Here is a 19,147-nt window from a genome sequence, read left to right on the forward strand (position 1 = left end):
AAGTTAAATATATGGTCAAACTTAAATCTCGAAAGCGCGGACGCACTACATTGTGAAAAAGAGGGAGTATCAGGTTTTCTATCGTCTTTCTGTTGTAAATCAATTTGTTCAGTACCGATGCTGAGTTTTGTATATCATTGAATAATCAATAATATATGATTGTGTGCTCCTTTCCAAAAAAAAGAACATCACATTTTCAATGGGGTTGATGATTTTTTTTCTTGCTAGGTTGAAATTAAAACTTGCTCTATTTGATGAATGTACCATAACATGACAGGATTCATATTTGGAACCTTTAGGGTGCCCTGGGACCCTATTTATTAAAAAAAACAGCTAAATTTGCAGAAATATGTGTTCTTTGACAATTTAGTTTATTTAATTTAACTAAGAAAGGTCCGAGGTACCCTAAATGTTTCAAATTTGCAGCCCTGATCACTATGCATATTTACAAATAACCAGTTTGCTTCACTTTGTAACAACTCTTTTTTAGGGGTTCACTTTGTAACAACTAATATTGCAGGTTGGTCTTACCATGATGGGGAGCCCCTCCTCATCTTTGAGCTCATGCCCAATGGCAGCTTGGACCAACATCTCTTCCATCTAAGAACACCAATTCTCCTATGGGACACCCGCTATGCCATCGTGAGGGACATAGCCACCGGCCTGCACTACGTTCATCATGAGTATGAGCCCACAGTTCTTCATCGTGATATCAAGGCGAGAAACATCATGCTCGATTCCACCTTTGGTGCCCGCCTGGGTGACTTCGGCATTGCCTGCACGGTCCCTCTTGACCGTAACTCCGTCACCGGCCTCGCCGGGACACATGGCTACATAGCGCCGGAGTACGCCTGTAGCTACAGAGCTACGAGAGAGACTGACATCTATGCGTTCGGTGTCGTCGTCCTCGAGATCGTGACCGGCAGACGGGCGCTCGACAGGGATGTCCCGTCTGAAGGTCACATCACAGACTGGATATGGCGTTTCCATTGGGAGGAAAAGTTGCTCGATGCCATGGATCCCGTGCTTGCCATGGCGGGGTTCGATGATGATGACGCCAAACGCCTAATGCTGCTTGGCTTGGCGTGCACCAACCCAAACCCGTCGAACCGGCCAAGCATGGTGGAAGTGGTGCAGGTTATCACCAAGTTAAAGCTACCGCCGGCCGTGCCTCCTAAGAAACCAACGTTTGTGTGGCCTCCACAAGGATGGAGTTCATTGAGCTCTTACTTTAGCACAGAGACAAGTACAATTTATGCAAGTGGCTCATCAACCAAGGCCAGACAGGTGTAGGACACGTTTCAAAAATACCAGTTTAAAATTTGATTATTTGTTCGCACTTCACCTAGATGAATATGTGTGCTTGTTTTGGAGTGTAACACGTGACCCTGGCTATCATAAGTTAAGACTTTTGAATGTGTTGGCAATTCAATATGACATCAAAGTGAAAGCAAAGAGGACTTGAGTGCAGATGCAGCAAACACTATATATCAATCACCTAACTGAGTGAAGCAACTGAGGTAGTGTTTGGTATTGTTGTGGATTATGATTTTGTTTGCACAAATAATTTGTACCTATCTTAGTGTTTGTTTGACATGCTTTGCTTCGACAACTGTCAATGTTAAGTTTGGCTAATCCTGAAAGACTAACCTTTGATATAGATGCGCAACAACTCGGTGATATTGAGTGGATGAAGGATTTTAAAGAGATTAAAGTCATCTATGACACTTGTTAAATTTTTTTTGAATTTTAATTCACATATCAGTATCAAGTGATATAAGTCTTGAGTATGAATACGATGCTCTTGTGACTTTTTTTACTGTGACGGCATCTAAGGTGTGGGCCAAATCCACTTGGACTAACTTAGCTTAGATATGTTTGCGGTGCCTCTGCTTACTCCTTCGGATCGTACCCTAGCACTTGTCTTCTTTGATTTAAGGGAAAGGTGTGGTAGAACCCAGGAACAGGAAGCCCCTTATCTTAGCCATCCATTTTCTGCATCACGGTTCATTCATAAGCTTTTCTCTTTTTTGTTTCTTTAAATATTATTTTATTTAAGAAAAACAAAAAAAACATTCATGTAGTAAATTAGTTGACTAGCACATATCTTAACGCAATGTTGGAGGATAAGGATAAGGGCTACAATGTGCTTGGGCTTAGAAAAACAACTCTCTTGATTGAAATAACTTTTTCACGAATACGCATGTGTATCATTCCATCCATAGAATAAGTTAGAACAAGTACGACACATGACACAGATGCAAGAGGCATGAACATGGTGTCAAGAGCAGAGAGAGATGGGATGCTCGGCCCAAACAAGAAAAACACAGCTAAACTCGCCATCCTAAGAAGTAGCTCAGACCAACAGCACGATGACCAAGATCTCCAGATCCAGACCCGAGGACGCCGCGAGCAACCAAGACAGCGCTTTCATGAAGGAGTATGGCGCCGAGACGTCGTCATCGTCCGATCCGGAAAGCCGAACCTAGGGTTTCCCCTGATGCTCTAAGAGGGGCCCAGATAGGGACCGTGCAACACCTCCAAGAGGGAACGACACCCGCAGGTGTCGCCGCTGCCAGCATAGAATGCAGGGATTTCTTCCTGGACAGAGTCCGAGCAATTCCAAGCCATCGGAGTATGGGTCGGAGAAGAGGAAGTCAGGCATAGGCCGAAACCATGACCATAGGAAGGGGAGCCACGCCTGCCGACAAAGAGGCAATGGGCGCCGCTGGACCCACGAGCAGTGGAGCAGGGGAGAGACAGACGGGGCACGAAGGTGGGCGGCTGGGTGGAATGAGGGGTGTTGAGGAATGTGACGATGGTCGGATGCTGGCATGAACCAGGATCCGGAGGGTAGCGGGGATCTGGATCACCGGGACCGGAGCAACGAGGATGCTGACGAGCCCAAGGAGCTGGAAAGGGGGGGGCAGCTCCCGGAGTGCACCGAAATCAAAGATGTGTCGGTATGGACGGCCACCAAGGACACCAGCAGGGTGGGGGTGCGGAGGCACCGAGGTGCCGGCAAGCCGAAGGAGCCGGAAAGGGCGCAGCTTCCGAGGCACGCCGGGTCCGGAGCCCCCCGGCCGACCATGGACTCAGGAGGGTGTCCACATGGCCGCCGGGCAAAAGACGCCCCTGTCGGGGGGTGGAGGTGGGCGCACGCACAACCAAGTCCTGGCGAGCGCGCTGAAGGGGCGGCCACCGCTGGGAAGCACCAGCAGCTTCCAAGGCCGCCGCCCGAGGGGGTGCAGGGGGTGTTGGTCGTGGAGGGAGCAGCAGCACTGGTGGGTCTCCCTGCCGCCGGAGGGGCCGGGAAAGTCGCTGCCGGCCGGGGAGCATCACCAGATCATGGGCGGGGTGGGTGGGAGGGGGTTGACCTGAAGCTCGCGCGGGTGAGGGGGGATGGAGCCATAGCACGGTGGGGGGGGGCGATCGGCTGCCGGAGGAGCTACATGGCGTTGGAAGAGCCACTGTCTGCCGGGGAACGCCACTGGATCGCGTGCCGCGCCGGGGTGTGAGAGGGTGCTACGCCACAGGAGAGAGACCCCGCCGCCGCCACGACCCAGGTTTTGCCTGGTGATGGCCTTCGGCGGCGATGAGGGGAGGAGGCCGGCGACGCGCTGCTGGGGACACCGCCCGTGCCGCCTAGGGTTAGATGACCGTGATGATTGACGGCTTGGGCTTGACTGAAATCTTGTGTCCGCCCTCATGATTCGATTTAAATGCCATATGATGGAGCATGGAATTCGGAATGCACAAACCATCCCGTCAACTAGAATTTCTTTGAATAGGCCCTCGAGTCATGTACAACATAGGGCGCTATGGGTGAATGCTATGATTTATATCCTCCTGGTATGTAGCTTTTTTTTAGACAATCCTGATCGGTAGCTAAGCCAACTAAGAGAGATGCTACACACACGGGATTACTAAGGGGGTTTACGGGGTGGTTAAGAGTGATTGGTTGAAATTTGATTAAGTGAGGCGGGCCCATCCGTGAAAATCAGGGGAGCCAAATTAGAGATGCTAGTACTAGGCGCCGGCACGCCGGCCCAAAGTTTGGGCTGGTCCCTGCGCAGCCCTCAGATCATTCCACACGCAGTCGTACGATATCTCTCTCACCTTGTCTTTTTCACATCCTCACCTCCACATATAAACGAAAAAAACCACGAAAACAAAACCATGGCAGCCGCCCACTCCCACTTCCCCTGCACCGTGCAGCACGCGGTACCTCCCCTCATGCCCAGCCGCCCCCGTCGCTCGTCGTCAACCCTCACCACCGGCACACTCGCCATTGCCAAAATCACAAACAAAAAGGTGCGCTGGTTCCAACATAACTGAAGAACAGTTGTGGCAAAAAATACGCTGGCTCCAGCAAAACTCCAAGGTGATGGTAACAAAAATAACGGATGTTTGTTCCAGCAAAAATCAAAAGGTAGATAAGAAATAGAAATAATGCTTGCAACAAAAAAAGAAAATGGTTCCAGCAAAAGCACTTGCCGCTTCCAGCAAAACTATGAATTATTGTCACTGGGTCGTAGCAAAACAAATCATCGCTTCCAGCAAAAAAAATTGCTGGTTCCAGCAAGGATGGATCACCGTCGCACCACGGCTGTCGCCGGTTCCAGCATTTGTTTTGTTGGTTGCAACTCCACCAGCCTATGGTTGTAGCTCCGCCGAACTAAGGTTGCAGCTCCGCTGCGCCAGGGTAGCAGCATCTCCGCCGGCGAATCACATCAGTGGTTGGCGTTGGCCGCCCAGCTTGTAGCCCGTCGTTGCCTCCCCTCAAAACAGGGGGCTCCGCTGCTTGTAGCACTTGCGTTGGCCGATTTGCAGCACTTGTGCCGCTTTACCCGCCCGCAGCAGCCGGCTCCTTCCCCGTATTGCAACGCAAGTGGCCATGGATATCTAGCAGCGGCATGTAGAAGAAGAAGAGAGAAGGGGAAGAGAGATAGTGTTCAGGATGGGGGAAATGAGTGGAGGAGAACGACATCGCATGAAGAGATAAGGGAAACCATCAAAAAGCGGTGTGTGGGCCACTGGCAACGAGTTGACCGCGCGAGGCGACCATGAAGGAAATATGCCCTAGAGGCAATAATAAAGTTATTATTTATTTCCTCATATCATGATAAATGTTTATTATTCATGCTAGAATTTTATCAACCGGAAACATGATACATGTGTGAATACATAGACAAACATATAGTCACTAGTATGCCTCTACTTGACTAGCTCATTAATCAAAGATGGTTATGTTTCCTAACCATAGACATGTGTTGTCATTTGATTAATGGGATCACATCATTAGGAGAATGATGTGATTGACATGACCCATTCCGTTAGCCTAGCACTTGATCGTTTAGTATATTGCTATTGCTTTCTTCATGACTTATACATGTTCCTGAAACTATGAGATTATGCAACTCCCGTTTACCGGAGGAACACTTTGGGTACTACCAAACGTCACAACGTAACTGGGTGATTATAAAGGAGTACTACAGGTGTCTCCAAAGGTACATGTTGAGTTGGCGTATTTTAAGATTAGGTTTTGTCACTCCGATTGTCGGAGAGGTATCTCTGGGCCCTCTCGGTAATGCACATCACTATAAGCCTTGCAAGCAATGTGACCAATGAGTTGGTTACGGGATGATGCATTACGTAACGAGTAAAGAGACTTGCCGGTAACGAGATTGAACTAGGTATTGGATATCGACGATCGAATCTTGGGCAAGTAACATACCGATGACAAAGGGAACAACGTATGTTGTTATGCGGTTTGACCGATAAAGATCTACATAGAATATGTAGGAACCAATATGGGCATCCAGGTTCCACTATTGGTTATTGACCGAGAATGGTTCTAGGTCATGTCTACATAGTTCTCGAACCCGTAGAGTCCGCACGCTTAACGTTACGATGACAGTTTTATTATGAGTTTATAAGTTTTGATGTACCGAAGTTTGTTCGGAGTCCCGGACATGACGAGGAGTCTCGAAATGGTCGAGACATAAAGATTGATATATTGGACGACTATATTCGGACACCGGAAGTGTTCCAGGTGATTTCGGAGAAAACCGGAGTGCCGGAGGGGTTACCGGAACCCCTCGAGAGAGTTAATGGGCCACATGGGCCTTGGTGGGAAGAGAGAGGGGCGGCCAGGGTGGGCCGCGCGCCCCTTCTCCCTCTGGTCCGAATTGGACTAGGAGGGGGGGCGGCGCCCCCCTCTTTCCTTTCCCCCTTCCTTCCCCTCCTAGTAGGAGTAGGAAAGGAGGAGTCCTACTCCTACTAGGAGGAGGACTCCTCCTCCTGGCGCGCCCCCCTTGGGCCGGCCGGCCTCCCCCCTTGCTCCTTTATATACGGGGGCAGGGGGCACCCCATAGACACACAAGTTGATCTACGGATCGTTCCTTAGCCGTGTGCGGTGCCCCCCTCCACCATATTCCACCTCGGTCATATCGTCGCGGAGTTTAGGCGAAGCCCTGCGCCGGTAGAACATCATCATCGTCACCACGCCGTCGTGCTGACGGAACTCATCCCCGAAGCTTTGCTGGATCGGAGCCCGGGGATCGTCATCGAGCTGAACGTGTGCTGAACTCGGAGGTGCCGTACTTCGGTGCTTGGATCGGTCGGATCAGGAAGACGTACGACTACATCAACCGCGTTGTGCTAACGCTTCCACTTACGGTCTACGAGGGTACGTGGACAACACTCTCCCCTCTCGTTGCTATGCCATCACCATGATCTTGCGTGTGCGTAGGAATTTTTTTGAAATTACTACGTTCCCCAACAGTGGTATCCGAGCCTAAGTTTTATGCGTTGATGTTATATGCACGAGTAGAACACAAGTGAGTTGTGGGCGATACAAGTCATACTGCTTACCAGCATGTCATTCTTTGGTTCAGCGGTATTGTGAGATGAAGCGGCCCGGACCGACATTACGCGTACGCTTACGCGAGACTGGTTTCACCGTTACGAGCACTCGTGCTTAAAGGTGGCTGGCGGGTGTCTGTCTCTCTCACTTTAGTTGAATCGAGTGTGGCTACGCCTGTCCTTACGAAGGTTAAAATAGCACCAACTTGACGAACTATCGTTGTGGTTTTGATGCGTAGGTAAGAACGATTCTTGCTAAGCCCGTAGCAACCACGTAAAATTTGCAACAACAAAGTAGAGGACGTCTAACTTGTTTTTGCAGGGCATGTTGTGATGTGATATGGTCAAGACGTGATGCTATATTTTATTGTATGAGATGATCATGTTTTGTAACCGAAGTTATCGGCAACTGGTAGGAGCCATATGGTTGTCGCTTTATTGTATGAAATGCAAAACGCCCTGTAATTGCTTTACTTTATCACTAAGCGGTAGCGATAGTCGTAGAAGCAATAGATGGCGTAACAACAATGATGCTACGATGGAGATCAAGGTGCCGCGCCGGTGACGATGCTGATCACGACGGTGCTTCGGAGATGGAGATCACAAGCACAAGATGATGATGGCCATATCATATCACTTATATTGATTACATGTGATGTTTATCCTTTATGCATCTTATCTTGCTTTGATTGACGGTAGCATTTTAAGATGATCTCTCACTAAATTATCAAGAAGTGTTCTCCCTGAGTATGCACCGTTGCGAAAGTTCTTCGTGCTGAGACACCACGTGATGATCGGGTGTGATAGGCTCTACGTTCAAATACAGCGGGTGCAAAACAGTTGCACACGCGGAATACTCAGGTTAAACTTGACGAGCCTAGCATATACAGATATGGCCTCGGAACACGGAGACCGAAAGGTCGAACGTGAATCATATACTAGATATGATCAACATAGTGATGTTCACCATTGAAACTACTCCATCTCACGTGATGATCGGACATGGTTTAGTTGATTTGGATCACGTGATCACTTAGATGACTAGAGAGATGTCTGTCTAAGTGGGAGTTCTTAAGTAATATGATTAATTGAACTTAAATTTATCATGAACTTAGTACCTGATAGTATTTTGCTTGTCTATGTTTGTTTGTAGATAGATGGCTCGTGTTGTTGTTCCGTTGAATTTTAATGCGTTCCTTGAGAAAGCAAAGTTGAAAGATGATGGTAGCAATTACACGGACTGGGTCCGTAACCTGAGGATTATCCTCATTGCTGCACAGAAAAGTTACGTCCTGGAAGCACCGCTAGGTGCCAAGCCTGCTGCTGATGCAACTGACGACGTTAAGAACGTCTGGCAGAGCAAAGCTGATGACTACTCGATAGTTCAGTGTACCATGCTTTACGGCTTAGAACCGGGTCTTCAACGATGTTTTGAACGTCATGGAGCATATGAGATGTTCTAGGAGTTGAAGTTAATATTTCAAGCAAATGCCCGGTTTGAGAGATATGAAGTCTCCAATAAGTTCTATAGCTGCAAGATGGAGGAGAATAGTTCTGTCAGTGAACACATACTCAAAATGTCTGGGTATAATAATCACTTGATTCAACTGGGAGTTAATCTTCCTGATGATAGTGTCATTGACAGAATTCTTCAATCACTGCCACCAAGCTACAAGAGCTTCGTGATGAACTATAATATGCAAGGGATGAACAAGACTATTCCCGAGCTCTTCACAATGCTAAAAGCTGCGGAGGTAGAAATCAAGAAGGAGCATCAAGTGTTGATGGTTAACAAGACCACCAGTTTCAAGAAAAAGGGCAAAGGGAAGAAGAAGGGGAACTTCAAGAAGAACAGCAAACAAGTTGTTGCTCAAGAAAAGAAACCCAAGTCTGGACCTAAGCCTGAAACTGAGTGCTTCTACTGCAAGCAGACTGGACACTGGAAGCGGAACTGCCCCAAGTATTTGGCGGATAAGAAGGATGGCAAAGTGAACAAAGGTATATGTGATATACATGTTATTGATGTGTACCTTACTAATGCTCGCAGTAGCACCTGAGTATTTGATACTGGTTTTATTGCTAATATTTGCAACTCGAAACAGGGACTACGGATTAAGCGAAGATTGGCTAAGGACGAGGTGACGATGCGCGTGGGAAATGGTTCCAAAGTCGATGTGATCGCGGTCGGCACGCTACCTCTACATCTACCATCGGGATTAGTTTTAGACCTAAATAATTGTTATTTGGTGCCAGCGTTGACCATGAACATTATATCTGGATCTTGTTTGATGCGAGACGGTTATTCATTTAAATCAGAGAATAATGGTTGTTCTATTTATATGAGTAATATCTTTTATGGTCATGCACCCTTGAAGAGTGGTCTGTTTTTATTGAATCTCGATAGTAGTGATACACATATTCATAGTGTTGAAACCAAAAGATGTAGAGTTGATAATGATAGTGCAACTTATTTGTGGCACTGCCGTTTGGGTCATATCGGTGTAAAGCGCATGAAGAAACTCCATACTGATGGTCTTTTGGAATCACTTGATTATGAATCACTTGGTACTTGCGAACCGTGCCTCATGGGCAAGATGACTAAAATGCCGTTCTCCGGAACTATGGAGCGAGCAACTGATTTGTTGGAAATCATACATACTGATGTTTGTGGTCCAATGAATATTGAGGCTCGCGACGGGTATTGTTATTTCCTCACCTTCACAGATGATTTGAGCAGATATGGGTATATCTACTTAATGAAACACAAGTCTGAAACATTTGAAAAGTTCAAAGAATTTCAGAGTGAAGTGGAAAATCATCATAACAAGAAAATAAAGTTTCTACGATCTGATCGTGGAGGAGAATATTTGAGTTACGAGTTTGGTCTACACTTGAAACAATGCGGAATAGTTTCGCAACTCACGCCACCCGGAACACCACAACGAAATGGTGTGCCCGAACGTCGTAATCGTACTTTACTAGATATGGTGCGATCTATGATGTCTCTTACTGATTTACTGCTATCGTTTTGGGGTTATGCTTTAGAGACGGCCGCATTCACGTTAAATAGGGCACCATCAAAATCCGTTGAGACGACGCCTTATGAACTGTGGTTTGGCAAGAAACCAAAGTTGTCGTTTCTTAAAGTTTGGGGCTGCGATGCTTATGTGAAGAAACTTCAACCAGATAAGCTCGAACCCAAATCGGAGAAATGTGTCTTCATAGGATACCCAAAAGAGACTATTGGGTACACCTTCTATCACAGATCTGAGGGCAAGATTTTCGTTGCTAAAATCGGATCCTTTCTAGAGAAGGAATTTCTCTCGAAAGAAGTGAGTGGGAGGAAAGTAGAACTTGATGAGATAATTGTATCTGCTCCCTTATTGGAAAGTAGTTCATCACAAGAACCGGTTCCTGTGACAACTACACCAATTAGTGAGGAAGCTAATGATATTGATCATGAAACTTCAGATCAAGTTTCTGCTGAACCTCGTAGGTCTACCAGAGTAAGATCCGCACCAGAGTGGTATGGTAATCCTATTCTGGAAGTCATGTTACTTGACCATGATGAACTTACGAACTATGAGGAAGCGATGATGAGCCCAGATTCCACAAAATGGCTAGAGGCCATGAAATCTGAGATGGGATCCATGTATGAGAACAAAATATGGACTTTGGTTGACTTGCCCGATGATCGGTAAGCCATTGAGAATAAATGGATCTTTAAGAAGAAGACTGACGCTGATGGTAATATAACTGTCTATAAAGCTCGACTTGTTGCGAAAGGTTTTCGACAAGTTCAAGGGGTTGACTACGATGAGACTTTCTCACCCATAGCGATGCTTAAGTCTGTCCGAATCATGTTAGCTATTACTGCATTTCATGATTATGAAATTTGGCAAATGGATGTTAAAACTGCATTCTTGAATGGATTTCTGGAAGAAGAGTTGTATATGATGCAACCAGAAGGTTTTGTTGATCCAAAAGGTGCTAACAAAGTGTGCATGCTCCAGCGATCCATTTATGGACTGGTGCAAGCATCTCGAAGTTGGAATAAACGTTTTGATAGTGTGATCAAAGCATATGGTTTTATACAGACTTTTGGAGAAGCATGTATTTACAAGAAAGTGAGTGAGAGCTCTGTAGCATTTCTGATATTATATGTAGATGACATATTATTAGTTGGAAATGATATAGAATTTCTGGATAGCATAAAGGGATACTTGAATAAAAGTTTTTCAATGAAAGACCTCGGTGAAGCTGCTTACATATTGGGCATCAAGATCTATAGAGATAGATCAAGACGCTTAATAGGACTTTCACAAAGCACATACCTTGATAAAATTTTGAAAAAGTTCAAAATGGATCAGGCAAAGAAAGGGTTCTTGCCCGTGCTTCAAGGTGTGAAGTTGAGTCAAACTCAATGCCCGACCACGGCAGAAGATAGAGAGAAAATGAAAGATGTTCCATATGCTTCAGCCATAGGCTCTATCATGTATGCAATACTGTGTACCAGACCTGACGTATGCTTAGCAATAAGCTTGGCAGGAAGGTACCAAAGTAATCCAGGAGTGGATCACTGGATAGCGGTCAAGAACATCCTGAAATACCTGAAAAGGACTAAGGATATGTTTCTCGTATATGGAGGTGACAAAGAGCTAGTCGTAAATGGTTACGTTGATGCAAGCTTTGACACTGATCCGGACGATTCTAAATCGCAAACCGGATACGTATTTTTATTAAACGGTGGAGATGTAAGTTGGTGCAGTTCTAAACAAAGCATCATGGCGGGATCTACATGTGAAGCGGAGTACATAGCTGCTTCGGAAGCAGCAAATGAAGGAGTCTGGATGAAGGAGTTCATTTCTGATCTAGGTGGCATACCTAGTGCATCGGGATCAATGAAGATCTTCTGTGACAATACTGGTGCAATTGCCTTGGCAAAGGAATCCAGATTTCACAAGAGGACCAAGCACATCAAGAGACGCTTCAATTCCATTCGGGACCAAGTCCAAGTGGGAGACATAGAGATTTGCAAGATACATACGGATCTGAATGTTGCAGACCCGTTGACTAAGCCTCGCTCACGAGCAAAACATGATCAGCACCAAGACTCCATGGGTGTTAGAATCATTACTATGTAATCTAGATTATTGACTCTAGTGCAAGTGGGAGACTGAAGGAAATATGCCCTAGAGGCAATAATAAAGTTATTATTTATTTCCTCATATCATGATAAATGTTTATTATTCATGTTAGAATTGTATCAACCGGAAACATGATACATGTGTGAATACATAGACAAACATATAGTCACTAGTATGCCTCTACTTGACTAGCTCATTAATCAAAGATGGTTATGTTTCCTAACCATAGACATGTGTTGTCATTTGATTAATGGGATCACATCATTAGGAGAATGATGTGATTGACATGACCCATTCCGTTAGCCTAGCACTTGATCGTTTAGTATATTGCTATTGCTTTCTTCATGACTTATACATGTTCCTGAAACTATGAGATTATGCAACTCCCGTTTACCGGAGGAACACTTTGGGTACTACCAAACGTCACAACGTAACTGGGTGATTATAAAGGAGTACTACATGTGTCTCCAAAGGTACATGTTGAGTTGGCGTATTTCGAGATTAGGTTTTGTCACTCCGATTGTCGGAGAGGTATCTCTGGGCCCTCTCGGTAATGCACATCACTATAAGACTTGCAAGCAATGTGACCAATGAGTTGGTTACGGGATGATGCATTACGTAACGAGTAAAGAGACTTGCCGGTAACGAGATTGAACTAGGTATTGGATACCGACGATCGAATCTCGGGCAAGTAACATACCGATGACAAAGGGAACAACGTATGTTGTTATGCGGTTTGACCGATAAAGATCTTCGTAGAATATGTAGGAACCAATATGGGCATCCAGGTTCCGCTATTGGTTATTGACCGAGAATGGTTCTAGGTCATGTCTACATAGTTCTCGAACCCGTAGGGTCCGCACGCTTAACGTTACGATGACAGTTTTATTATGAGTTTATAAGTTTTGATGTACCGAAGTTTGTTCGGAGTCCCGGATGTGATCATGGACATGACGAGGAGTCTCTAAATGGTCGAGACATAAAGATTGATACATTGGACGACTATATTCGGACACCGAAAGTGTTCCGGGTGATTTCGGAGAAAACCGGAGTGCCCGAGGGGTTACCGGAACCCCCCGGGAGAGTTAATGGGCCACATGGGCCTTGGTGGGAAGAGAGAGGGGCGGCCAGGGTGGGCCGCGCGCCCCCTCTCCCTCTGGTCCGAATTGGACTAGGAGGGGGGCGGCGCCCCCCTCTTTCCTTTCCCCCTCTCCCCCTTCCTTCCCCTCCTAGTAGGAGTAGGAAAGGAGGAGTCCTACTCCTACTAGGAGGAGGACTCCTCCTCCTGGCGCGCCCCCCTTGGGTCGGCCGGCCTCCCCCCTTGCTCCTTTATATACGGGGGCAGGGGGCACCCCATAGACACACAAGTTGATCTACGGATCGTTCCTTAGCCGTGTGCGGTGTCCCCCTCCACCATATTCCACCTCGGTCATATCGTCGCGGAGTTTAGGCGAAGCCCTGCGCCGGTAGAACATCATCATCGTCACCACGCCGTCGTGCTGACGGAACTCATCCCCGAAGCTTTGCTGGATCGGAGCCCGGGGATCGCCATCGAGCTGAACGTGTGCTGAACTCGGAGGTGCCGTACGTTCGGTGCTTGGATCGGTCGGATCGTGAAGACGTACGACTACATCAACCGCGTTGTGCTAACGCTTCCGCTTACGGTCTACGAGGGTACGTGGACAACACTCTCCCCTCTCGTTGCTATGCCATCACCATGATCTTGCGTGTGCGTAGGAAATTTTTTGAAATTACTACGTTCCCCAACAGACCGGCCAAAGCGTTCCGCCGGCCCGCCGTTCACAAATGTTTACCAATTAGAGAAGGGCACGCATCAGGATCCGTAAAAATCCGTCAAGAGAGTCTATGTGTGTAGTATTATCGGCTAACTAATCCTGACGCCTACCAAGGCATCGATGCAACATGTGGAGGCGGCCGCTTAACATTTGTTTTCTTCGTGACTGTAGAAACCCCGTGTGTGCAGTGATTGATCAGTGACTAGTTTAGCGCCTATAGCTAGCCCTCAACGTTGGGTTAATAGACGCTTCGCAGTTTTTTCTTTAAATATTTATCTTTTCCTCTTTAAGCGCCTACACAAGGCCTTTCAATGGAGATGCTTTGAGTAATTTTGGACATCATGTCTGGTTCGTGCACCACCTTGTGTAACATTTTGAATAGGGAGTGGCTAGAACTTAGTCAAGTCTCAAATGGCATATAACATAAAAAAAACATAAACTATAGCACCAACTGAGATTTGGTTAAGTCTTAGTCAACTGAGATTTAGCAATCCCGTTTGAATATATAAAGTGAGCTTGGTTTTCAGAAAAAGGCACAATAACATCATCCGCCAGGCAAAAAATGCAGTAACATCACATCCATGATGCAAATTGTTTCACGGGACACAAGTACGACATCGACATGAGGCAAAGAAATTAAACTCCATATACATGGACTAAAAGAGCATTAAAGGCGTACAAACACTAAAGCAAAACGACAGCCACATCTCCACCAAAGCAACAACGCACTACGGATTGGAGATGATTAAAAAGAATGCACTACGTTTCTCGCTGCTTCATGATCAACACCGCACCTAGAAAGCGAGGACGGAGGCCACGGCTACGCCGAGGAGGCCGCGGACGCCAGCAAAGGCGGCCGCGGCGGCACCTAAACCGCTGCTCTCGGGGCCTATGATGCTCGCCGTAGGGCCGGACGCGCTGCCGATCGGCGTGGTGAAGCTCCCTCCCATGCCGGGGGTAGCTGGGTTTGTTGAGCCCGGGGAAGAAGAGTTGGTGCCGGTGCCTGTGCCTGTCGCCGTGCCGTTCCCGGTGCTCGTCCCTGCAGCACTGCGCGATTTACATAGGGAAAATACGTCAGCTCATCATGCAATGATAAATGTTTGGTAAGTACTCGTTATGATTTGCCCGGGTACAAGGGATTATTACCTTGCGGTTGCAGGGTACTTGCAGGTTCCCGAGCCTGCAGCAGTTACAAACACATATGCATGGTGAGGTGAGGCCGATAGAACTAAACAGCATGGTGATCGTCCTAGTCCCTCAGAAAAAGAGAGTAGAAGGTAGAAGGCACGGTACGTACTGGGATCGGCGGAGGAGAGGGTGGCGGTGCCGCCGAAGTCGCAGGTGGCGCCCTTGGTCTGGCTGCTCCTCTGGTAGTAGCTGTTGACCGCGTAGGAACAGTGCGCCACCACGGAGTCGGGGCTGTGGCAGCTCCCTCCCGTGGCCACCGGCGCGCAGTCCGCGCCCTGCCCGCACGCGTAGTCCAGCGTCTCCTGCAGCGCCGTCTCGTTCGCGTCCGACCTGCACACGCACCACTCCGCGTCTGCACGTACGCGCCGGAAACACACACACACGACACAACCGGCGTCACATACATGCAGCCACTCACCACCGCGCCACAACGGCGAAATCCATGCACGTACATCTCACTCACCTGATCCCGTGATCGACACGGCCAGCAAGAGCAGCAGCAGGAACGCCGGACTCGCCATCGTAACGATCGGCGAAGTGTTGGTGGAGGTCCGAGCTAGAGCTCGTGCGCGCGCGCTCTCCTCCGCTGGCTGGCTCTGAGTCGAGTGTTCGACGACGATAGCTGCTGGTGTGTGTGTGGCCGCGCTACGTACGCCCGAGAAGTAGTGCGGGGTGAGCTTTCCTTCGGCTATATGCTTTATATCGGCAGCCGGCCGGCCACGTCCTTTTCCTCTCCTCTCCTTTCCGCTCTTTCCGACCATTCCGCTGGGTGTCGACTTTGGGCCGAGCTGCCATATTTCTTAGGCGCGAAGTTTTGCGTGGCGAGCCATGTCACACGGGACACCTGTTAGGGCATGTACAATGGTTGATAAGATAGTCTTATCTTAAGTCCTGCATGTAAATTAGAGATGACAAAAAAACATGTCTACAATGGATCATTTCTTAGCCTTATCTTTAATAATTAGCTGTTCCTAAAAATATGGTGAGACAAATTATGTTAAGAGATCATCTCTTGTCTTCCCTTAAATAAGAGAAGACAAGCCTTATCTTACGATTTCTCTCTCCTCCACTTCACCATTTATCCTACGTGACACTCTTAAGATAGAACCATTGTACATGCCCTTAGTTGATACTGCGGGCTGCTCTAGCTAGCTACGCCGGGTATGCGAGCCACCATCGCCAAAAGTAAAGGCAATGAAGGTTGCAAAGTTGTGTGTGAGCTCTGTGGCATGTGATGTGCTGTTCTTTTTTCGTAGTGGTAGTGCTTACCAGACCCAGAGGGCCCTTGTATTTTTTTTCCGTGGAAAAGGAAGAAATGGCAAAGCGGTATATAAGCTAATGATGGTATGGTAGATAGGTTCTTTTGCCCAAAAGAAAAAGAGACAATATCTTGCATATACTCTTACATATGACTTTTTACCTCCAATGTTTATTATTAAAGGGCACGGACATGACTTTTTACCTTCAATGTTTATTATTAGAGAGACAATAGCCAAAGTATCACTAGTCAAAACCAAACATGCCAAAATACCACTAGTAAAAGCCAACTTGCCAAAAAATAGCACTTACTTCAGTTTTCTCTAGCCAAAATACCACTAGTTCATAACTGAGACTAACATCATCCAAAAAAAGACTTGCATGCCCTTACCTCTTCAACACAAAATGGACATGGACACAAAATGGTTCTCACAACACAATATAGCAATTAGCAAAAGAGCACCTCCTGATCACATACACCATTCTGCTACTAAGCATGCAAGCACAGTTGCAAACAGTCATCGTACCATAGGATAGGAGTACTTGCTCCGGTTACATAGCATCTAATTAATCTGCTACAAATTATAATAAAAACAGTTAGAACTATAACTGACTAAGGAAATGCAGCTCTCTGCTCTCCCTGATTGACGAACCAAAATCCATATATCTGCAAGTTGAAAATGGTATTAGTTAGTATTATGACATTTCCTGAATGTAGATATCCTAGTGTTGGATGTTTTCTTTCTAGTACTAACCACAGGATAGCAGAAAAGAAAGGTTGTGAGCAACAGCAGAATAACCAACAAGTCACATAACATAAAAGAACAAAGTATGCAACCTGATCTGGAGCGCTCAACATCCCAAAGCTTGCTGATATCCTCCTTCACATGGCATTGTTGTTTTTAGAGAGAATGGAGTAAGGATCAGGATGAAGGCAATTTAGAATCCAAATGTTTTTAGAGAAAATTAATGAACGGAAAAGACAAGTGGCTAGTATAATCTGCATTCCAGTACAGCAAACTCATACCATAAGCAAAAGATCATGGTTCTCACAACCAAATGAACTAAACTCATCGAAGAGGGCTAGGAGCAGCAGTTTTGCTCCTTGTAGAGGCACTAGGAGGTGTTGAAGCAATTGCAATAGCTGCTGCCCTTTGCCTTGTCATTGGACTTGTAGGAGTAACAAGTTGAGTACCTTGTTGGTGTAATACGAGAAGAAGTAGCTGCAATGCTTGCTTCAACCTTTGAATTTTCCTACAGTTCAATACAACATTATTAGCAATTAATATGCAAGACATTTGGCAACAAGTGAAAGGAATTTAGACTCATGAAATAATTATTGTGGAGGAGGAGTAGCATCTCGGTCCGCGTCACTTTCAATCTCTGGCTCCTTGCATGTCTTCCAAAGATGACCTAATGCTCCACACCTTTTGCATTTATGTTTTCTGCCGGTTCCACCTTCGGTGTCATTCTTTATCCTCCTAGTTCTTGGACGTCCAGCACTCTTGGTAAGCTTGGGAGGGATCATATCAAATCCAGGATTTACCTTGGGCCATTGGGACCTGCCCCTAATTGGCATGAGAATTCCCTCATATGCCGCTTTGAACCTTGCCACTGAGAAGCACTCATCAATATAATCCTCATGCTTGGCTTTTTTGGAGAATATGAACCGAAGAGCATGTGTGCATGGCTTACCACAAATCCGCCATCTCCTACAAGAGCACTCATTTTTCTCCAAGTTAACGGTGTGCCTCCATCCATTTCCTGAAATCTCAGCTATATTTGGCGATGCTCTTGCTTCCAAATAATGCAGCCCCTTGCTTTTCAAATTCAACTCCTTTATCACACTAGGTAGTATGTAACCTAGAAGCGCACCGGCAACGGCTCTCCTTTTCTCTAACAATTTCGTTATCATTTCCCTAAGGTTGTCCAAAAGCTCAACCAATGCAAGCTGCTTCATGTCCTTAATCCAATTATTGAAAACCTTACTACTTTTGTGTTAGAACATGTATCAAACAATTGGGCTATCTCTGATTCAGAGATCAATGGGACGGCGTTATCTCCGGATCCATACCAAATGGTCATTCTCTGATCAGCAGACCATTTGTACCTCTCCTCCACAACCTCCTTTATCCGCGCCACAGACAAGCCCCGACCGGCCATAAAATTCCATGTTTTGCCCCTTGTGTACACTCTTCTGCCATCTACAATCATCAAGTAAGAATGGACATCTATTTCTACTTTGAAATCGCCCATCGAATCTGAAACACACAAACAGAGGCTCATCATCTAGGAGCATTCACCATTGACAGTAGATACTAGCACCATTCACAGTAGATACTAGTTGCTAGAGACAATACATCATCTATACCTGACAAAACACCAAATATTCCCATCCACTTGCAAGAAAAATACCAGGGATTTGCTGCACTTGAAATGAAAAATACTAAGGTAACATGGGGGAAATCATACAAGGTTGAGGGCCCTGGTAGGATGGCGCTGAGCTGTTGGGGAGAGCCGAGTCGGAAGCTGCTGCGAGGGCCAGGGAGGGCAGCGTCGGGAGCCTGGGAGGCCGCCCCAGCAGCTGCCGTGGAGGACCTGGGAGGACGGCGTCGGGCCTCACCGGGGTCCTGTGAGGTCGGCGCCGGGCCTCGTCGGGGTCGTTGGAGGCCGGCGTCGGGGGCCCGGGGAGGGCGGCGAGGCCACAGGACGCGGTGCTGGGCGGTCAGGCTAGGGGAGGGAGGTGGGGCGAGCGGAAGGGCGGCGGAGCAAGCGCCGGCTCGCCGCCATGAGTGGGCTGGGAGGAGGAGGAGGATACGGGAGAGATGTGTACGAGGATATCTCTTTAGGTTTACAGGGGGCATTTTGGGAATACTAGAAAAAGTGACAAAT

At 46.9% G+C, this 19,147-nt stretch overlaps 1 protein-coding gene and 1 long non-coding RNA gene across 2 annotated transcripts; both read right to left on the reverse strand.

Annotated features, from left to right (window-relative positions):
- Nucleotides 1-14,373: 14,373 nt before the first annotated feature.
- Nucleotides 14,374-15,739, reverse strand: LOC123070872 (PLASMODESMATA CALLOSE-BINDING PROTEIN 3). The gene is made up of 4 exons (XM_044494251.1): nucleotides 15,462-15,739; nucleotides 15,108-15,350; nucleotides 14,957-14,990; nucleotides 14,374-14,857 (listed from the first exon to the last, which is right to left on the reverse strand). The coding sequence occupies exons 1-4, from the start codon at nucleotides 15,517-15,519 to the stop codon at nucleotides 14,605-14,607; spliced, it is 588 nt and encodes a 195-aa protein (XP_044350186.1). The 5' UTR covers nucleotides 15,520-15,739; the 3' UTR covers nucleotides 14,374-14,604.
- Nucleotides 15,740-16,931: 1,192 nt separating this feature from the next.
- Nucleotides 16,932-19,104, reverse strand: LOC123070873 (uncharacterized). The gene is made up of 3 exons (XR_006433973.1): nucleotides 18,728-19,104; nucleotides 17,283-18,516; nucleotides 16,932-17,136 (listed from the first exon to the last, which is right to left on the reverse strand). It is a non-coding gene; the product is annotated as an uncharacterized lncRNA (long non-coding RNA).
- Between the last annotated feature and the right edge of the window lie 43 nt (nucleotides 19,105-19,147).

This window comes from Triticum aestivum, chromosome 3B (genome assembly GCF_018294505.1).
Source record: "Triticum aestivum cultivar Chinese Spring chromosome 3B, IWGSC CS RefSeq v2.1, whole genome shotgun sequence".
In the NCBI taxonomy this organism is placed as follows: domain Eukaryota; kingdom Viridiplantae; phylum Streptophyta; class Magnoliopsida; order Poales; family Poaceae; genus Triticum; species Triticum aestivum.